The sequence below is a fragment of the Eufriesea mexicana genome, unplaced genomic scaffold (assembly GCF_001483705.2).
Source record: "Eufriesea mexicana isolate 0111107269 unplaced genomic scaffold, ASM148370v2 scaffold812, whole genome shotgun sequence".
Taxonomy (NCBI): domain Eukaryota; kingdom Metazoa; phylum Arthropoda; class Insecta; order Hymenoptera; family Apidae; genus Eufriesea; species Eufriesea mexicana.
In genome coordinates this window covers 332,741-349,634 of record NW_016909009.1, presented here as the reverse complement: position 1 = coordinate 349,634, position 16,894 = coordinate 332,741, and the positions used below count along the sequence as shown (strand labels likewise).

Genomic DNA, 16,894 nt, shown 5'->3' with positions numbered 1-16,894 from the left:
CCCGGAAGCTAGCATCGGCAGGCGTGGCGCTCGAGCATCCAGCGAATTAAATTCAAATTTCGACGGGGTATCCCGGTTAAGCCGTCCCGCGAGATTATCGTGATCTCGAAGAATCGCGTGCCGTGTGCCCATTAAAATTTGTAATACCGAGGATCGTTTACAGTTTACAACGTCCGCTTCTGCGGGATTAGTTACCCCTCGCAGGCGGGGCTCGTGAACCGGTTACGTAGCCCAACCGGTCTCGAATCGGTTTTACGACCCTTACGTAAACTCCAGCAGCAGTATGCTCTCGGTTTTTCAACGCGTCGATATCATCCGAGCTATCGAATATCGCTTGGAAACTCGTTTCCGCTGCATGCTAGCTTCCGCGAATTTTCTTCTCGTGGATCCAACCCTTTCCAAAAATTTCGAAAATTTAAAAACGCAGAAAATCCTTCGAACGTCAACTTGCTGCAAATACCTTCCTGTTCGTCGCAAAAATAGCCATTCCTCTGGCAACGGTACTAGAACGGCTGCGTGTCCGAATAATTTTTCTATCGCCACGAATGATCAAAATTGATAACGGGACTGCCGCGTGCTAAATTCCACCGAAATCTCGCCTAAACGCTATCGCGCTGTAGGCAAGCCTACACGGAACTTATCGTGTCAGTGATCCATGAATCTTCAACGTGGCTTGTTCAAAGAATTCCCGCCGCCAACCTCGAAGACACAGAGGCAGCTCGCCACCCCTCTCTTTCCACGTCCGTGCAAAATAACCAGGGGATGATCCTCGACTTATCGTGTCGTGCCCCCGTCCGTCTTCGCAACGCTGCACTTCCCCCGAATTCGGATTCGAGTTATTGATATCGACAACTGTTACGGCCACGATCGAATCCCTACGTAAATTTCGCCCCACGTGGAATTCCACCCCCGAATACGCGCGATAACGCGGCAAGATACGATTACTCGATCGTATCCTCTGACACGGCTCCCTAGAGATATAATTTATCTCGTTTACCGCGATAAACGAACACGTGACGAATAGATACGCGAGGAAAAAGCAGGAAAAAATGTTTCGACCAACGTTTCGACACATCGTTGACGCGTTGTCGCGTATAATTCACCCCGTGAGTGTCAAAATACCGTCGACGAGAGGTCAAAGGGAATGGAAAATCGGAGGAGACCGATCGTCGCGTTGGGAAACAGCAGAGGAACAACGCGATGTTTGGCAAAGCGAATAATTACGTTGAGGGGGCGCCAGCGTCACGCTTTCCTCCGAACGACATTTCAAAATCGCACTGTTGCACGGCGGCGTTCACGCTCTTTGATTACCGGCGTTTTCGAAATTGCTCACTGGAAAACGCGATTTTAATTGCACCGAGAGAGTTTACCGAACGGGCCGCGAGATAGCGGCAAACAATTTATGTTTGCGCCGGGATCGCGTCCTCGTCAACGACGAGCAGTTTATCCAATCACGCGCGGCAAATCGGAGAAATCTATTTTACCATATCGTGCCGTTTTCTACGAAACTCGTCGAAACGTGCACTTTCTCCGCCATATTTTGCAACCCGACAAATAAATTCTAATATAGGCTAATATTAAAAATCTCGCACGAAATGTATACAGTTCAGGAAAAATATATTGAAATTCTTGACTATGGATTATAATTTTTAGCCGATTCGTTAATTCCTGGATTTAAATAAAATTCACAGCGAAAATTTTTCCGTGTTCTTAAAATGGCGATCATTGTTACAAAGCACGTGCTCGTATTGTCAAAAACGAATTGTGCTGTTTTATAATCGCCTTGACCACGTCTGAATGAGAATTCTGGAATTCTGGAAAAGTTTGCGAATATTTTATAATTTTTTAATTGTTCAAACGATCGGTGAATTTCCTGTTATTTAATAGATTCGACGAAAAGAAGCGATTGTTTTGTTTCACCAACCGAAGATGGATGAAAGTTTCGTTAACGTGACGCATCTAGTCTTTGTGGAAAAATAGGTCCGCGATACACAGAGAGGCACAGAAGAAGAAACACGAAGATATTTCGCGAGGTTTTGGCCGGCGATTTCTCTCTCAACGAACGAAGCCTCGAATCTTGATACGGTCGCCCAAAGGCTCTAGTGTCTTCCCTTTAACGTGTATTCGGGCCGCACAAAGGGATCGAAGTGGAGGGACGCGTGGAACAAAGGGGCTGTTTAATCTGCAGGGAGTTGCAAAATTCGGTGCACGTCGAAATTTCCAACATTTATTTTCAAAGCGACGAAAAGAGGGGAAAACATTGTCACCATACGGTATCGCGACCGCTCAGGGTGTTGCGACTCGCTTCGGCTGGCAATTCACGGGAAACCGTCCCGTCCTTGACGAGATGGCGGCTATACCTACTGGGGTATAACATTCTCAGTTATTCAAAGTAAGTAGATCGACGAAGTTATGTCAGCCATGGCGCGTGTCGCACGAGCTGGCGATCGATGGAACACCCAAATCGTTTCGCCATTTTCGAGGAACCAACGACGTCCACGTTGTCACGACTGGACGATAACGATACGTAGAAATTTCTCAAATTGAGGAATTTTATCGCGGACAGTACGTGGAACAAAGGTAAGCGAAATATGGTCGAGGCGTAAAGAGACACACCCGATTTGCGAGTATACGTCCGATTTATGCGCGCTCGACTACTGGGAAAGTCGGTGAGGAAATTGGCGAGGAAATTGGTGAGAAAGGAATCGCTGGTCATGAAGCGAATTTCCATCGATTACGCGGTAAAGCTTAACGACGGTCAGGAGTACGGAAAAATGGGTCGGAATGAAGTTACGGGACACCGAGATGTAGTTAAATCGTTCCCGCCAACTTTTCGAATCGTTCGGGAAGCGTCGTTTACGATCGACTTCGATCGCCGGTTCCATTTTCCCGGCCATTTGTTCGGATTACGCGGGCAACTGGGGCAAGGGAAACCTTGATCGTTGGCCGATGATCGATACGAATGTTCCCCCCTGTCCCCATACGTTCATATATGTATGAAAAATTAAGGGTAAGACGCCGGTAAGTCGTTGCGTGTAAACGCTATGAAGAGGGCTTATCTTCTATCCCTGCAGTGTATTCGTAACGCATTTATGCGGCAGTTTAGGCGCCATTGTCTTTTATAACGTCTCGTAAAGTTTTAATGCACGGCGATTTAAATGTACTTTAACACGAGGGAGTTCCATTGAATTCCTCTTACGGCTGAATTTCAGATGCACTTATTAAATATTTATTTTAAATTTGTGCCGTCGCGCAGTCTCTCCCGTGTATCATATTTTACCGGGGAGGAACAAATGTAGCCCGGGATATCGTTGATCTGAAATTTAAAACGCGCGCGAAATTTAATCAAAATGGCGACCCAGGGAATCGTCCTGGAACCGTGGACGTTGTACCGTAATCGGTTACACGGTATTACAATTGTCTGTACATGCGAGAGAATTTTTCCACGTGCAAGGAGTACATCTTTGATATTCGTGTACCAGTGACTATCGGAACGTCCATGGAATCGTCTCTTCTTTTTCACACCCCTGGGAGACACGACGGTGCTGGACATGAATATTCTAGTACCTGCCATTCGTGGCGACGATTCTTATCGCGAGAGTTCCTTGTAATCCTCGAGTAAATTGAACAAAAGCGCCCTTAAAGTCCGCAATACGAGTCGAAGCGTTCGTACCTTATCCCCGATTCAGGGATACATCCTGGGATTTGCTTTGTGAGATTTATTTGTCAACTTTCGAATTCGAATCGACTCTCGAAACACGCTTTGTTTATAGCCGCGACAAGAGGTCGTGATTTGAAACAATTTGAATATTTTGAAATTCCACGAGTGATCGACGGTTTCCTTTTTTCCTAGGCTCCGTAATATATTGCACGGAATCGGGGATGCTATTAATCGCTCGTTTGATCGATCGAATTGAAGAATGGCGAAAAACACGGGTTTATTTGGCATTCGGATTCGAATTTGAAGTTCGACGAGTGCGGGTTGATTTATGGCAGGTGAGAAGTACCGTGAAAGTTGCACGCTTTCCTATCGATATGATCAGTCAATTTGCAGCGATAGTTTTTCAAGTGGAATTTATTTTATTACGAATTCGAGGATTTGTAAAATTTGAAGTTATCGAACAACGCTGCAACCACGCCTACTTCTCTTCGTGTTCCTCGTTTATAGTATTTTTTTTCCTATCCACCTATTTACTTTTCACTTTACTCCGTGTTACTGCTGCGCGAAACATTCTGTTTTCGGGTTTTCAGGCCGAAGTGATTATTTATTTCGTAGCATTAACTTGGAGAATTATTAATCAGAGATTCCTGATTAAATTTCGCTTTCAAAAATTAGCGGAGAAAATTTTTGTCTCGCGTGAAATTGGATGTCTTGGATTAGGAATCTCTGTATACTGAATACTTGACCACTTCGCCATGAAAAATACATTACCTGTATAAGCTGTGAATTTTCAAATCGAGTTTTCACTCTTATCATTCATACTATTTTTTGTATGTCGACAGAATATAAAATAATCAACCAATATAACAAAATTCTTTTGTCGATGTAAATACATTATTAATCCCATCGCCTAGAATATTTTGCGAGTCCCATGGTAAGGAAATCGAGCCAAGCACGAGCATCACCGGTGAGAGTTGTGGTCCGTAGATAGAGCTTAACGTAAACATCGTCAGGCTCGGTTAGGCTCGGTCAATATTTTGCGAGTCCCATGGTAAGGAAATCGAGCCAAGCACGAGCATCACCGGTGAGAGTTGTGGTTCGTAGATAGAGCTCAACGTAAACATCGTCAGGCTCGGTTAGGCTCGGTCAGGCTCGAGGTTAATTTCGCACGTGTTTTTCCGTTTCAGTTGCGTGTTATTCTTCGCGGTGTTCGGACGAAGTGCCTCGACGCGTGAACGACTCTGTTGACGACTGAGACCCGGTCATCGACACCAACATCAGGTAAGAGGTTAACCATTCTTATATATAAGAAATTAGTATCGTAGAATATATCTTAGTTAGACAAATCTGAGCTACGAAGCTTCCAAATTCTCGGGAAATTTACTAAATCTTTCAACAATAATTTTAATACGTCATCGGATTTACCGATCGAAATATCCCTATCGTTTAATTTACTCGAAGAAGTTTGCATCGCGAAACGTGCAGGTCTCCACGCGTATACTCTAAGAAATCTTCGAGCAACGATCTCACTTGGCCTGGAATAAGAAATATTCCGCATAAAGCAGCCGAATCAGGAACCCAGCTAGATGCTTCTCCTCCTACAAAAAGCACACAACGTCCTTACAGCCTCGAGGTTCCAGATACGGGTGTCGGCGATCCCGTAAACTTTTTCGCGAAGTCACGTCCGGTATACACGGGATTAAATGAAACGGAGGTTTCTCTCGCGTCGCGACCCTCCTCACTTCCTGTTTCCCACAGGCGGAACCGAAACCGTATTTTCCGGCTGAAATTCACCGGCTGCATTATTCGCGTACCTTTTTGCGAATCCGTGTGTCCGATACACGTTGCTGCTTGCAGCGGATTTATGAGGGCGGAGGTTCGCAGAGGGAGAAATAGACCCCGTCCCTGGAGATTGCGAAGGAATTTGGTTCGCCGCGGTCCGCATCCCCTTTGTCCGGATTAAGAATAACGAATTTAAAATGGCCCGATTAACCGGCACGCGAGAGATCGGGCCATTCCTAAGGTCGTGTGGATCCTCGAACAACACCGGAAGGTAATCTTCTTGCAACTTCCACGGGATTGCACCGTTGCTCTTGGCTTTTTAATAATGTACTGCAGGGTCGTGAATTTTCTCGGCGTAGATTTAAGAAAAGGAATTCCAGGCTTTCAAAGATAGCGCGAAGACGCTGCTGAGAACTCGAGGGACGTACGAGATGCGTGAGGAAAATTTGTCATTTTTACCTCGGATTTCCAGTTCCGTGTTTTTCTTTCTTTTCCCAGTCCTCGAGCTCGATTTTCTATACATTATTGGAACAATTCGATGATTTTCTTTGGAGTCGATAGATCGAAGTCTGGCCATTGTTTAAGGTTTTCTACGGTTTCGTCGATTCAGTTTCGCTTCGTTTTTCGGTCCACGACCACCAAATGGGAACTCAAGCGAGGGATGATCAAAACTGCTGTCGATTCGAGCCGCGTATCACTCGCGTGCACTCTTCGTCGATTTAACGCGACGCATAGAGAGGCGTCGAAGATGGTCGATTGGTCGAGAGAGCCTGTCATGCGCGTTATTACATGTGCTGTGTTTCAAGGAACGAACAGAGAAGTATACGATAAAGTTTATCGATTCCTCGTTCGCTTCGTTCCCCGTGATTCTAACCGTGACAGCATTTGCTTATCTCGCGACCGTCTCACACTCGTTAGCCTTTATTATGCAAAGAGATACTTTCTATAGATCGATAATAGATCCCCAATAAATAATTTAAGTATCGGCAAATACTTAATAATAAATATTCGAATTTATCTCAACCGAGTAGCTTCGTTTGAATCGCCACCGAAATTCATTTTCCGAGCTCCATAAAATGGCGGACAAGTAATTGCGATAGTACTTTGCGAATGTTCGATTAAAACCAGCTTTCCCCTCGGCCATCTAAACTTATGCATTTAAAACTTCGAATTTTAAACATTCTCGTGATTTAAAACACCAGTTGCCAGATTCGTTTCCGGCATTGTATCGTGATAACGAAAAGCCGGAGGAATTAAAGGAGGCACTGTGTTAGCCGGTCAAACGCGTCAGGTTTTATCGGCCACGGTAGAAAATGACGTCCCGTTAATTACTGTTAATCCGTGGTCACTGCTAAACGATTTATCCTGGAACGCGATTCTCGCGCTTATTATTCTGCCAAACCGTGGCCGTGTTTTCAATAAAGAGGAAACAACCGCGAGCGTTTTTGTTTTATCAACTAAACCGATTGTCCATCTGCCAAAACGTCACGCCGATTGATCCACGTGCTCCGGTTTTAATTCCGCTCGTCGAAATAAACGCCATTGACGCGTACTGATTCCTTTTCCGACTAATTACCACGTTTTCATCGCCCTGTCGAACTCGGACCGATCCGAAGACTCGCGTGGCCCAGATTCTAGCAAGAAAACGCGGGTTATAAAATCATCCGAAATAAAAATTCGCCGAGCAGAGTTGGCGAAGGACATGTCTGCCATAGACACTCGATGAATCAATCACGATCGAATATCGCGACCTCGAACGAAGTGGATGGAACTTGTAACGCCATCCAAAATGGTAATCTAATAAGTGTCTCGTTAATTTCGTGCCAGGATGCTCGTGAACCTCGTGTCCCGGAGTTCATCCGAGATTAATCGACGAACGAAAACAGTCGGCTGTTTATTTTAACAACCACGCACAGGTGTAGGCACCGATTCTCGCGTTCCGTAATAAATCGGTAATGGCCGACGGAAGAAAGATGCTAGCGCGTGTTACGTCACGTGGCCGGTCTCAGCTGAAACATTTCAGAGCCAAGTCAAATATTGACAGCGTGGAAAGATGTTCTCGCGGCTTCTCAACCCTTCCACGTACCGGCTGCAAGCTATATTTGCGCGGGGCTAACAGGCCATTCTTAATTTCCAACGATGCCGTACCATCGACCGGTTTCGCATCGGCGCGTGCAAACATACTTCCTCGCCGGTTTCCATAAATTCCCGATCGTTTCGGTTCGTCGCGATTTTACGACGGGCATTTTTTACCCGGCATTCAGCTGACCGAGAGTTCGGAGTTGCGAAAGTGTCGCGCGAGCAGATTGGTGCCGCGTGAAAACCGAAGAGGCATCGGTTGGCTGGGTAAAGGGAGAGGGAACACGATGATCCACCGATGTATGCATAATTAGATATCATAAACTTTCGAGTTAAGCGTTATGAACTTGGTAACCGGCTTGTATTAAGGTATTAGAGCGAGCATCGTGCTTACCTTCGCTCGAACGCCGCGTAGATGAGGTTCCATGCGATAGATTTTGAACATTTTGGATAATCGTATTTTAGCATTCGCAGGTATAGCGTGAGAAATAGTAATCATATTTTTGGACTACTTAACGGTAGCTTATTTTATTCGACAAACGTGGTAACGCGTTCTTTAACGTTAAAAGTTTATCACAAAACTGCATGAGCACGGAATACCTTGAATTTTTCACTCCCTCTCTCGAGAAATTCTTTGAACTTTGCCTTTGTGCTCGTATTTGCTTTCACAGCTAATATAATAATAATATTTCGACTGTTCGCGGGTCCAAATATCGAATGCTCAAACTCTCGCGGAAAATAATCCGCTCCAAGTATCAGTCTTCTATTTATGTTCCAAATTACAGTGGTAACAGATGACGAAAATGTCTGTCTATCGAACCCCAATATTAAATTAACTCTTTACTTCTCCTCGGTCTAAGACGTAGGCAGTTAGTACTTGCTTTAAACTCTATCTCGCGTTCGAACCCGCGTCCAAACCACCATTTCCGTTTTCGACCATCTCTGTACTCCGGTTTCACGTTTCGCTGTGTACCTCGACTCGTCAGTCCAGCAACGAGATCGACCATCTCCACCCAAGTCAGTGCAAACGGTATCGTTTGACCAACGATCGTCGGTCGAGATACTCTCCGGGCCATTCTCCGTTAAACGAGCTCGTACGATAATGCAATTCATTCTGCTTGATATACGCTCCAGAGATTAACCCGATGGGGATCCGAAGAAACTCGGAGCGTTATCGCGGCCGCCAACAGAGCGCGGATTGCCACGTCTGACTTATGACGGTTTATACCACTTACGGATGAATTCTGCGACCAGTGACTAGCCACTCGTAACCGGCTCTATCATCAATTACCGTGGGGATTTATCAGGCTTACGATAAGGGAAGCAAACTGCTTTCGACTGGACGGATCAGATACCTAAAATCGGAGAATCTTGTGTGTCACGTGTACGAATCTCTCTCTCTCTCTCTCTCTCTTTCTCTGTAATTAATCTATATCGTAAATTTCAACGTCGGCCTCATTCCTCGCGATATTCGTCACATTTTTGGCCGAAACAAAATTCCTATCGTATTTCTATTCTATTATTTCGTCCGATTCTCTGTCAGCGATTCACCTCGATCTCGTTTGCCGAAGCTCCGCGGGAATCGCATAGTTTCGCGGTATTATGCAGGCGAGCGTGCACCGGCATACGATAACGCAATTAGAGTACCGTCACTACGCGTTCGTCGTGACAACAATTCGCAATTTTCTCGCGGGCGCAGCGGTAATCGAATTAACCACGCGATTCTCTATAACGCGATACAAATTTTGGGGACGCGAAACGCAGCTGTTACCATAGTCATGCTGATCGTAATCTCGGTATCAACCGACCCGATTATCGGTAGGCGTCAGGATTTATCGATTTCGCCAAATACGGGAACCAACTCGTGACTCTTGGTAGGTTTTGCGGTGACTAAACTAACGAATCGCATAGCAGCCTCACGCTCTGCTCGGTATTATACTTGTATAATAATTTAATACGAGAAGATTAACCCAGTTACCGAGTTATTAAGTTAATATTAGTTATTGGGTTTATTAGCGATGAAACTAACGTTAACTCGAACTAGTAATGTGTAATTAATGAATTTAATTTAATTATTAATTAAACCTCTGTTGGCTATTCAACCGATAATCCTTCGCTTAAAAATCACTCGTTCAGTGATCCCCGATTTTCCCTAACGACCCGACTTTGGTATCATCGCCCCATAGAAAATGGAATCTCCGCGCTCTTAACTGGTTTTATTAAGATATAAAGTGCATCTGTAATTCTGCAGCGGTTCAAAATTAAAGCATTCTGCACAGACGGCGATTCGCGGGCGAATTGACAGTTCTGGGCATTGCGCGGTGCGATTAGGTTTAACGTCGACGACATAAAAGCGGTGCCATTGTCGTGGATATACCTGGCCACAGTTTGCAACGACTGCGTCGAATAGCGGGAATTCTCTGGAAATAATCACGATCGTGATTCGCGTTAATAACGGCGAAATTTGTCGGCCATCTAGCGATTCGAAGGACCATAAAATCACGGCTTATTGGCCCCGTCCGATGGCGGGACACGAGGAGGAAAATAAAGTCGCATCTTCATGAAAATTCATATCGGTCAAACGCGATCGACGGGACGCGAGGATTTTAACGATCCAGGCCTCGCATTGCCGCATGGATCTGCAATAAACTCGCGATCCTCGCGCTTTCATCGCACTCGAATTATCGAGCAACGCGTGATCGTTCATGCACTAAATTCAGGCTGTTTCGAGGCATTCTCTGATCACTGGGATATTACGGATTCTTTGCATTGCAGAATAACTTTTAGCAAAAATTTTTACCATTGATCTTTAATATTAAAACTACCGTAACACGAGCAACCGAATTTTTCTTTCATCTTCGGGATATTTCAATCTCTCTGGATTAGAATGTATACTCGAATTAATTTTTATATCCAGCAAGTAACGAGTAATAATTAAAGAAGGTATCAAAGGACGGGCAGACTACGGTTATATATGAACCCGACAGAATACGAATTCCATATCAGTAGGATATGGAATCCACTCCGTATCTGTAATTTCAGGAGAAATTACAGACCTCGGATTAAATAGACGATAGAAGGAATAGACAGAGTCGGGAGCAGGGGAAATCGGAAAAGAAAATGAAAAGAAAGTCAAGCGTGTGGCTGCCAGTCTAGGCGAGAACGAGAAAGAAATCCTTGACTGTAACGAAATGAAAGAATAAGAAACTGAAAATGTCTCGAGAAATCTGTAAAGAGGGAGTTCAATAACGTCGGAGTCAGGAGTTATCGTGACGTAGCTACCGCTTCCAAATCTTCCGGTGGCCATTTTAACAGCACGGAACAATCTTCCAAATAATTGAAATTCGTTTCAACTTTCCTGCACGCGGAGATCGAGATAAGAGAATTCTCAAACTTCGTGCTACTTTAGAAGGATTCGAAAATCGATGTAGAGCTCAGTTCTGTCCAACAGTCAGACATCGAAGCTCCCTTCAGTTACTTACCGGTTCGACAAATTATCAGCCACGCGATTCATTATTCACCGTGGTTACACTAGCCCGTTATCACTTTTGTGTCCGTGGAATTTCACGGTCATTAATCAGATTTAATCAAGAGAGGCTGCGCAAAGTAGCGGAAAGGGAGAGCGGAAGATTAGTTTTGTATCAATCGGTCGATTAATCATCGTTAGACCGTCATTAGGGGTTGGCTGACGATGCATGCTTAACAGGCGTGACGATTTCACGCGTTCATGAGTTCTCGACTTCTTCGATCGCTTTCGAGAACTTTCCGAGAAATTAATTCAGCCACGGAGGGGCGATGGGACGAGCGAGAGGGTAGGAGATAGGGGGGAGAATAAGAGACCATGGCGAGAAAATAGGAATAGACGAGAGAAATCGAAACGGACGGGAAGGATGAGAAATGGAGACAGGTGGAGGTGGAATATAGCAAAGAAGGAAGAAGAAGAGGGTCTCAGTGGTCTCGTTACACTGGAACCTCTGCACCCGTGATTACGCTCCGATTGCGCTGCAGCGCCCCCTTCCTAGAGCCAATTAGAAACTGTACAAGCAATCCAGGCAGAAACGCTTGTGAAAGCATTCTAATTGGCGCAATCGATGACTGTAAACGTCACCTTCGAGTTGATTTACGATTACCCCGGGATCTGTTCCCTTGGGATACCGATGACACGAAAGAAACCCCCGACCGTACATCATAAAACGTGGATTACCCAATCAAATCGTTCTATGTACACAAATAATCGGCCTGTCATGGATCAACCAGAAATTTAACCATTCTCGCGCATAAATATTTTCTACGTCAAAAATACACATGTCGTTAAAAAGAAAAAAAAAGAAAAGAAAATAAAATAAGCAAAATAAATGGTACGAAAAATAAATTCGGATTTTATATTTGGATAATCGACGTTCTATTGTACGTGCAAAATTGCTGCAGTATCACGGCGACTGACTCGGCGTCTCCAACGCAAAAATGGATTTAACGGACAAAGTATCTGGAATTTGTTTAATCAATTTCACGACACGGGGGACGATATACTACAGGTCGATAAGTGTGTACCAAAGGCGAAATGCCGGAATATAGGACGACGCGAGATGGAGACATTTGTCCCGGACTGGAAGACGATGGACGCGTTCCGCTTTCTGAAATGAAACCCCACAGGTGTGTGCAAACGCGTCGGCTTTATATCGGCCATTTTTTCCGCATGCTCGTTCCGCGAAGGCAACGTCCACGGCAGATTGTTTACATGCACGCTACAAGGACGTAACATCGAGCCTATTGGATTTTTTATACGCACCTGAACTTCTAAGGCATGGTAAGCAAATATGAGGCCAAGCAGTATCACAGTAGACACAGAGATCAGGGTTTTCAGTGCTGTCGAGTAAAACGAGGCCTGCAACATAAAACGTCGTCCTCGTAAATCCCAGTTCTGTGATTTCGACCATACCTCGCTTTTATTCTACCGTCTCGTCTCTAAATGCACAGCGTTCCCCGATAAAAGAGAAAAAGAGAAATTGTCAGACGATTATTACATGGAGGATCCGTGTAATAATGGAGGTTGCACGCTGAATACTCGAAAAATAATGTAGGATATAGAATTTTATTCGTTAATAGAAATTAAATTAAGGAGGATTAAACACAGAAGATATATATATTTAATTAAAAAGAATTTCGCGAGCCCCCGCTATTTTCTCGCCGCCATTTTGTCACTGCTGTCTTGGCCACTCGTTCATTCTCGCTCCTCTTCCTTTTATTTAACGCAACGTTGTCGTGACTTCCAAAAAATCCTGCATAAATAATAACACCTAAAACGGGAAACAAGGGTGAGATTGTCAGAGCCAGAAACACTAAGTTCGCAATTTAAATGCGAAAATGTCTCGCGCGAGGCAGACATCGTTGTCCTTCCTTACGTTTCGAGTAACAGTTATTTCAACTATTATGCACCGTTAACTAGAAGATTAATTTCGTTTCGTTAAATAATTGCGCGGAAAAGTTTCGCGCGAGTTGGATGCGCAGCGAGTTATTTGAAAAGTTATTTTTAACGCGATTTTTAAGCGCGAGCGATACGGTACGCGCGGGGGTTAATTGAAATTGCCCTCGTATTCCAGCGGTAATTCGTAGAGATTTCGCGCAGCGGGATCGCGTTGTTCCAAAAAGGGGTGAAAATATAGAATCACCGTCGGGGAAATTCATCTCGTCGATGACGATGAATTTTCCCAATTTCCATCGTGTCTGTCTCCCACGAATAGGCATTACGAAATGAAACTTGTGTTTAGAGAACGTAGGAAAATTATTGCAAGAATAATTCCCTTTGTGTCTCCGCGTAAAAGAAACTGCGAGATTTTCCTCGCATTTTATTTCAAGGGTAACCAGGTCCCTTTGCAACATCCCAGAGGCTCTACACGAGGCAACCCGACGAGCTTAGACATTTTAATTTGCCACATCGCCAAAGCAAACGTACGTAGCCGATATTTCCTTAAGATGTCTGTGTAACGAAAGTTCCACTCGATTATGATACTTTGTAATCGTAATATTTCCATCTGAACGAGTCCAATCAATCGATTAAAGGCTCTCATACCCTGGGACCTTGAACGAGGATTTCTCAGCGAGGAACTAATTGCAACCTCGTTATTCGCAAGTAAGGTAAAAGGAGAGCACACGCGCTCAGACACGTAATGAAATATTCAAACGTCTGCGTAAAGTTACTTATTACTCGTAAAAGTCAAACTGAAGACTGCGTTTATTTTTCCGCCCCTTTTTCTCTCTTCTACTTTTTAAAGGTGACGTTAAACTCCGCATTTTCGAAGCTCGTAAAACGCGCGGCCGACACCGACAGCGTCGCGGTGAGAAAATAAAATTTCTATATCACTCTTTCGACTCGTCCTTTTTTCCAAACGTCCACGAGCACGCTTCTGTACCATTCGAGTGAATAGGAGACATTGTAACGAAGCACCCGGTTTCGTGGATAATTTCGTCCCGTTCCTCTTGTTAAAGAGACAGTTGATTCTCTCTTAAAAAGAATTTTCCTAGAATTATATTTTAATACCCGAGCTTGGAATAATCCCAGTTTCTTAAATTTCGGTATTCGGCCAAGATATTTAATTTCATTTCGTCCCTTTTACGTTATGGGATTATCCTTTTATACTTTGGGAAAAAGAAGCAAAATGGCGCTTTTTAACGAGGTACACGTATGAGAATTTTTAGAGTACGATAAATGTCCGATGATTTCTGATCGGACAAATTTTGCGTTTCTCATTCACTGCCGATGTTCAACACGGTTTTGGTCAACGAGATAACGAATTTTTTTTAACAAATACCTTGGTCGCCGCCTATATTTGATCGGTTGGTGCGATATTTAGTGTTTTTGTGCTCCAATTCGCGTTATGTTTGTTTTAATTTTACGCGCCTTGGCCAGCAGATCGTGCAACTTTTTTGCGGTGGAAGCGCGATGTGGAAAACAATCGAATTTATATTTTCCAGCAACGTTCAGCCGCCACGACTCTAAAAGTGTGCAATAATACGTGTGCGCTAATGTTTCCAATGATTTTTCGATTACGATACCTCGTCCAATCTTATCTCGGTTAATTTTCGAACAGATAACGTTTCCTTGGTCATCTTCGCGGGTATTTACAGATAAACACGCTCAATTCGTTAACGGGTTCCCTTTAATGTGCAACGAGCGATACAAAATGGCTCGTTCGCGAGTCTCGATTGGGAGTGCAAGTCCAAGGACGCGGAAAATCCTAAAACGGAGAAACGAGGATTGTTAGGTCTCGAATGAAGGGTCCTCGAATCACTCGAAGCACTTGGTGCCGAGTATTCTCTCTGTAATTAAATTGAGAATGTCAAGTCGAACCGTGACTGATCTCTCGTGGTCGCGGAAAGAAATGGCGGAACGTGTCACCTCTTAAAGCTCAATCGGTAAAGAATGGTACGTCGATGGCGTGCGAAACCGGAGTAGCTTTTCCATCTTTGTAATTAAATTTCTTTACAATGGTAAATAAAAGTAAATAAGATAAACGAAATCCGATCCTGATTGATCCCGTTTAATTCAGCTGCATCGGAAGACTGCTTGCTAAATTACCAGGAATTATGAAAAGATCGTAGATACAGAATAATCGCGAAATTTGATTATCCCTTTTATAACATCCTTTTTGCGCAGCAATTACGCGACGAGAGGTCGATAGAAATGAAAGCTGAAAGCGGTGCAGTCGAGTAATATTAAATGAAAGAAACATCCGACGACTGAAACTTGTTTCCCGGTTGACTATCGGTCAACTCGACCATCCATCCATCGATTTGTCTCTTCCTAATAAAAGGAACAACACTGTCGAATCCCGCGATTCGAATATTACGCTCGACATCGAGCGAATCTATTCGAAAGCCATTTTATAAACGGCACAAACGGTATGCAAATGACACGCGAACTACAATGTTATATCGCGGGATGTCGCGTAACGTCACGCGTATGCTCGATAACGTACGATATTTCCTAAAGGCGGAAATTCCTGCGAATAGTATACTGATTTAACGCCGCGCTATCTGAAGCCGTAAAGCGAACCATCCGCCATGGCGATAAATAAAAACGATATCTGACAGACACGAGGGTTATAAATATCCCGGGTATAATTACGAATTCGATAATTTTATCACTGCCGCGTGGTACAGATAAAAGTCGCGAGCAACGAAGGAAGTTGGCCGATTACACGTTACAAAGGAAATCGTCAAGAATCACGAATCGTGGCGATGGAAAGATGGAAACTCGTGACTGTATTAGCCCGATTTAATCGGTTCACGAAACCCGCGCGTTCAGTGGGCAGATTCGGGTTTCGTGGCAGCGAATCTGCGGCTTCCATAACAGTAGGCAGTCGGTTAATTAGTTAGTTACACGTAAGAGGAATATAAATTAGCCGCAGGGCCCCCGCAAACGTGATTCATCTGGCCATATTCAATGACGGAGACGTCGCGCCTTGATGACGCATTGATATTGAAATTGAAAAGCGTTGTTCCCCGAAGGAGATATAGCTAGGATCGAAAATTTCACGGAACGCTACTGTAGGATTGATGCTAGATTAATCCTAGGTTGACATAGATCTTCGCGTCTAATAAACAACGACTTCTTTTTAATAACAAAACAGATTTATTTCAACTGAAATATTACGCTAGGTTTCTCTCAACTCTAACTCTATCTCAAACACACGATTCTCTGCTCGCTACGTCTCGACTACACGCATTCTGTCTTTGCACCCTTGCACCCTCATTTAAAGTCTAACACTTTCTCTTTTCATACGTATGATCTCTTCGTTGATCACTTATTTCACTTAAGGGAAGTATTGGCCCTTAGTGGGCCAGGTACTTCAGACATTCGGACACATTCCTAGACTTTCGTTCATTGCTTGCACTCGACTTGGTCACAAATATCTCACGCATGCATGCAATTCTTCCACGTGGTCATCCAGACTGTCAACATGCATTCCAGATGATACCCTAAACGCCTAAGCCGGACCCGATACCGCTCTTAACCCTTTCGCGACGGCGCACCTGTACCACACATCGCCACTTTTCATGACGTCGCGATTGACCATACTTTGCCACCATTTTCTGCGTGGCCTTGTAGCGACCATCATTCTCGTCCTCGCCACTAGATGGATTCCGCCTTCAAGGACTTTCACGCAAGTCCTCGGGAAACTCCCAGTTTCCTATATATATAACTTCCCGTCTTTCCAATAGTATCCCCAGTGTCTAAGACAAGGGCCTGCTAAGCAAGCCTTACCGATGAGTCCGCTAGTAGTCCCGGGACGAAACGCATCCCTTCCTTTTCCTAACGTCCCTTCTAGCTACCTACCACCGAGGATACCTGTGACCAGCCGACTTCAAACG

The 16,894-nt window shown here is 44.3% G+C and overlaps 1 protein-coding gene across 2 annotated transcripts in view; it reads right to left on the bottom strand.

Moving 5' to 3' along the window:
• Positions 1–16,894, bottom strand: part of SK (small conductance calcium-activated potassium channel) — a 180,325-nt gene that overhangs the window by 21,076 nt on the left and 142,355 nt on the right. For both annotated transcript variants that reach the window (XM_017899325.1, XM_017899326.1), the window contains one exon: positions 12,312–12,407. In XM_017899325.1, the coding sequence (XP_017754814.1) occupies positions 12,312–12,407 (96 nt within the window). The remainder of the gene's footprint in view (positions 1–12,311; positions 12,408–16,894) is intronic.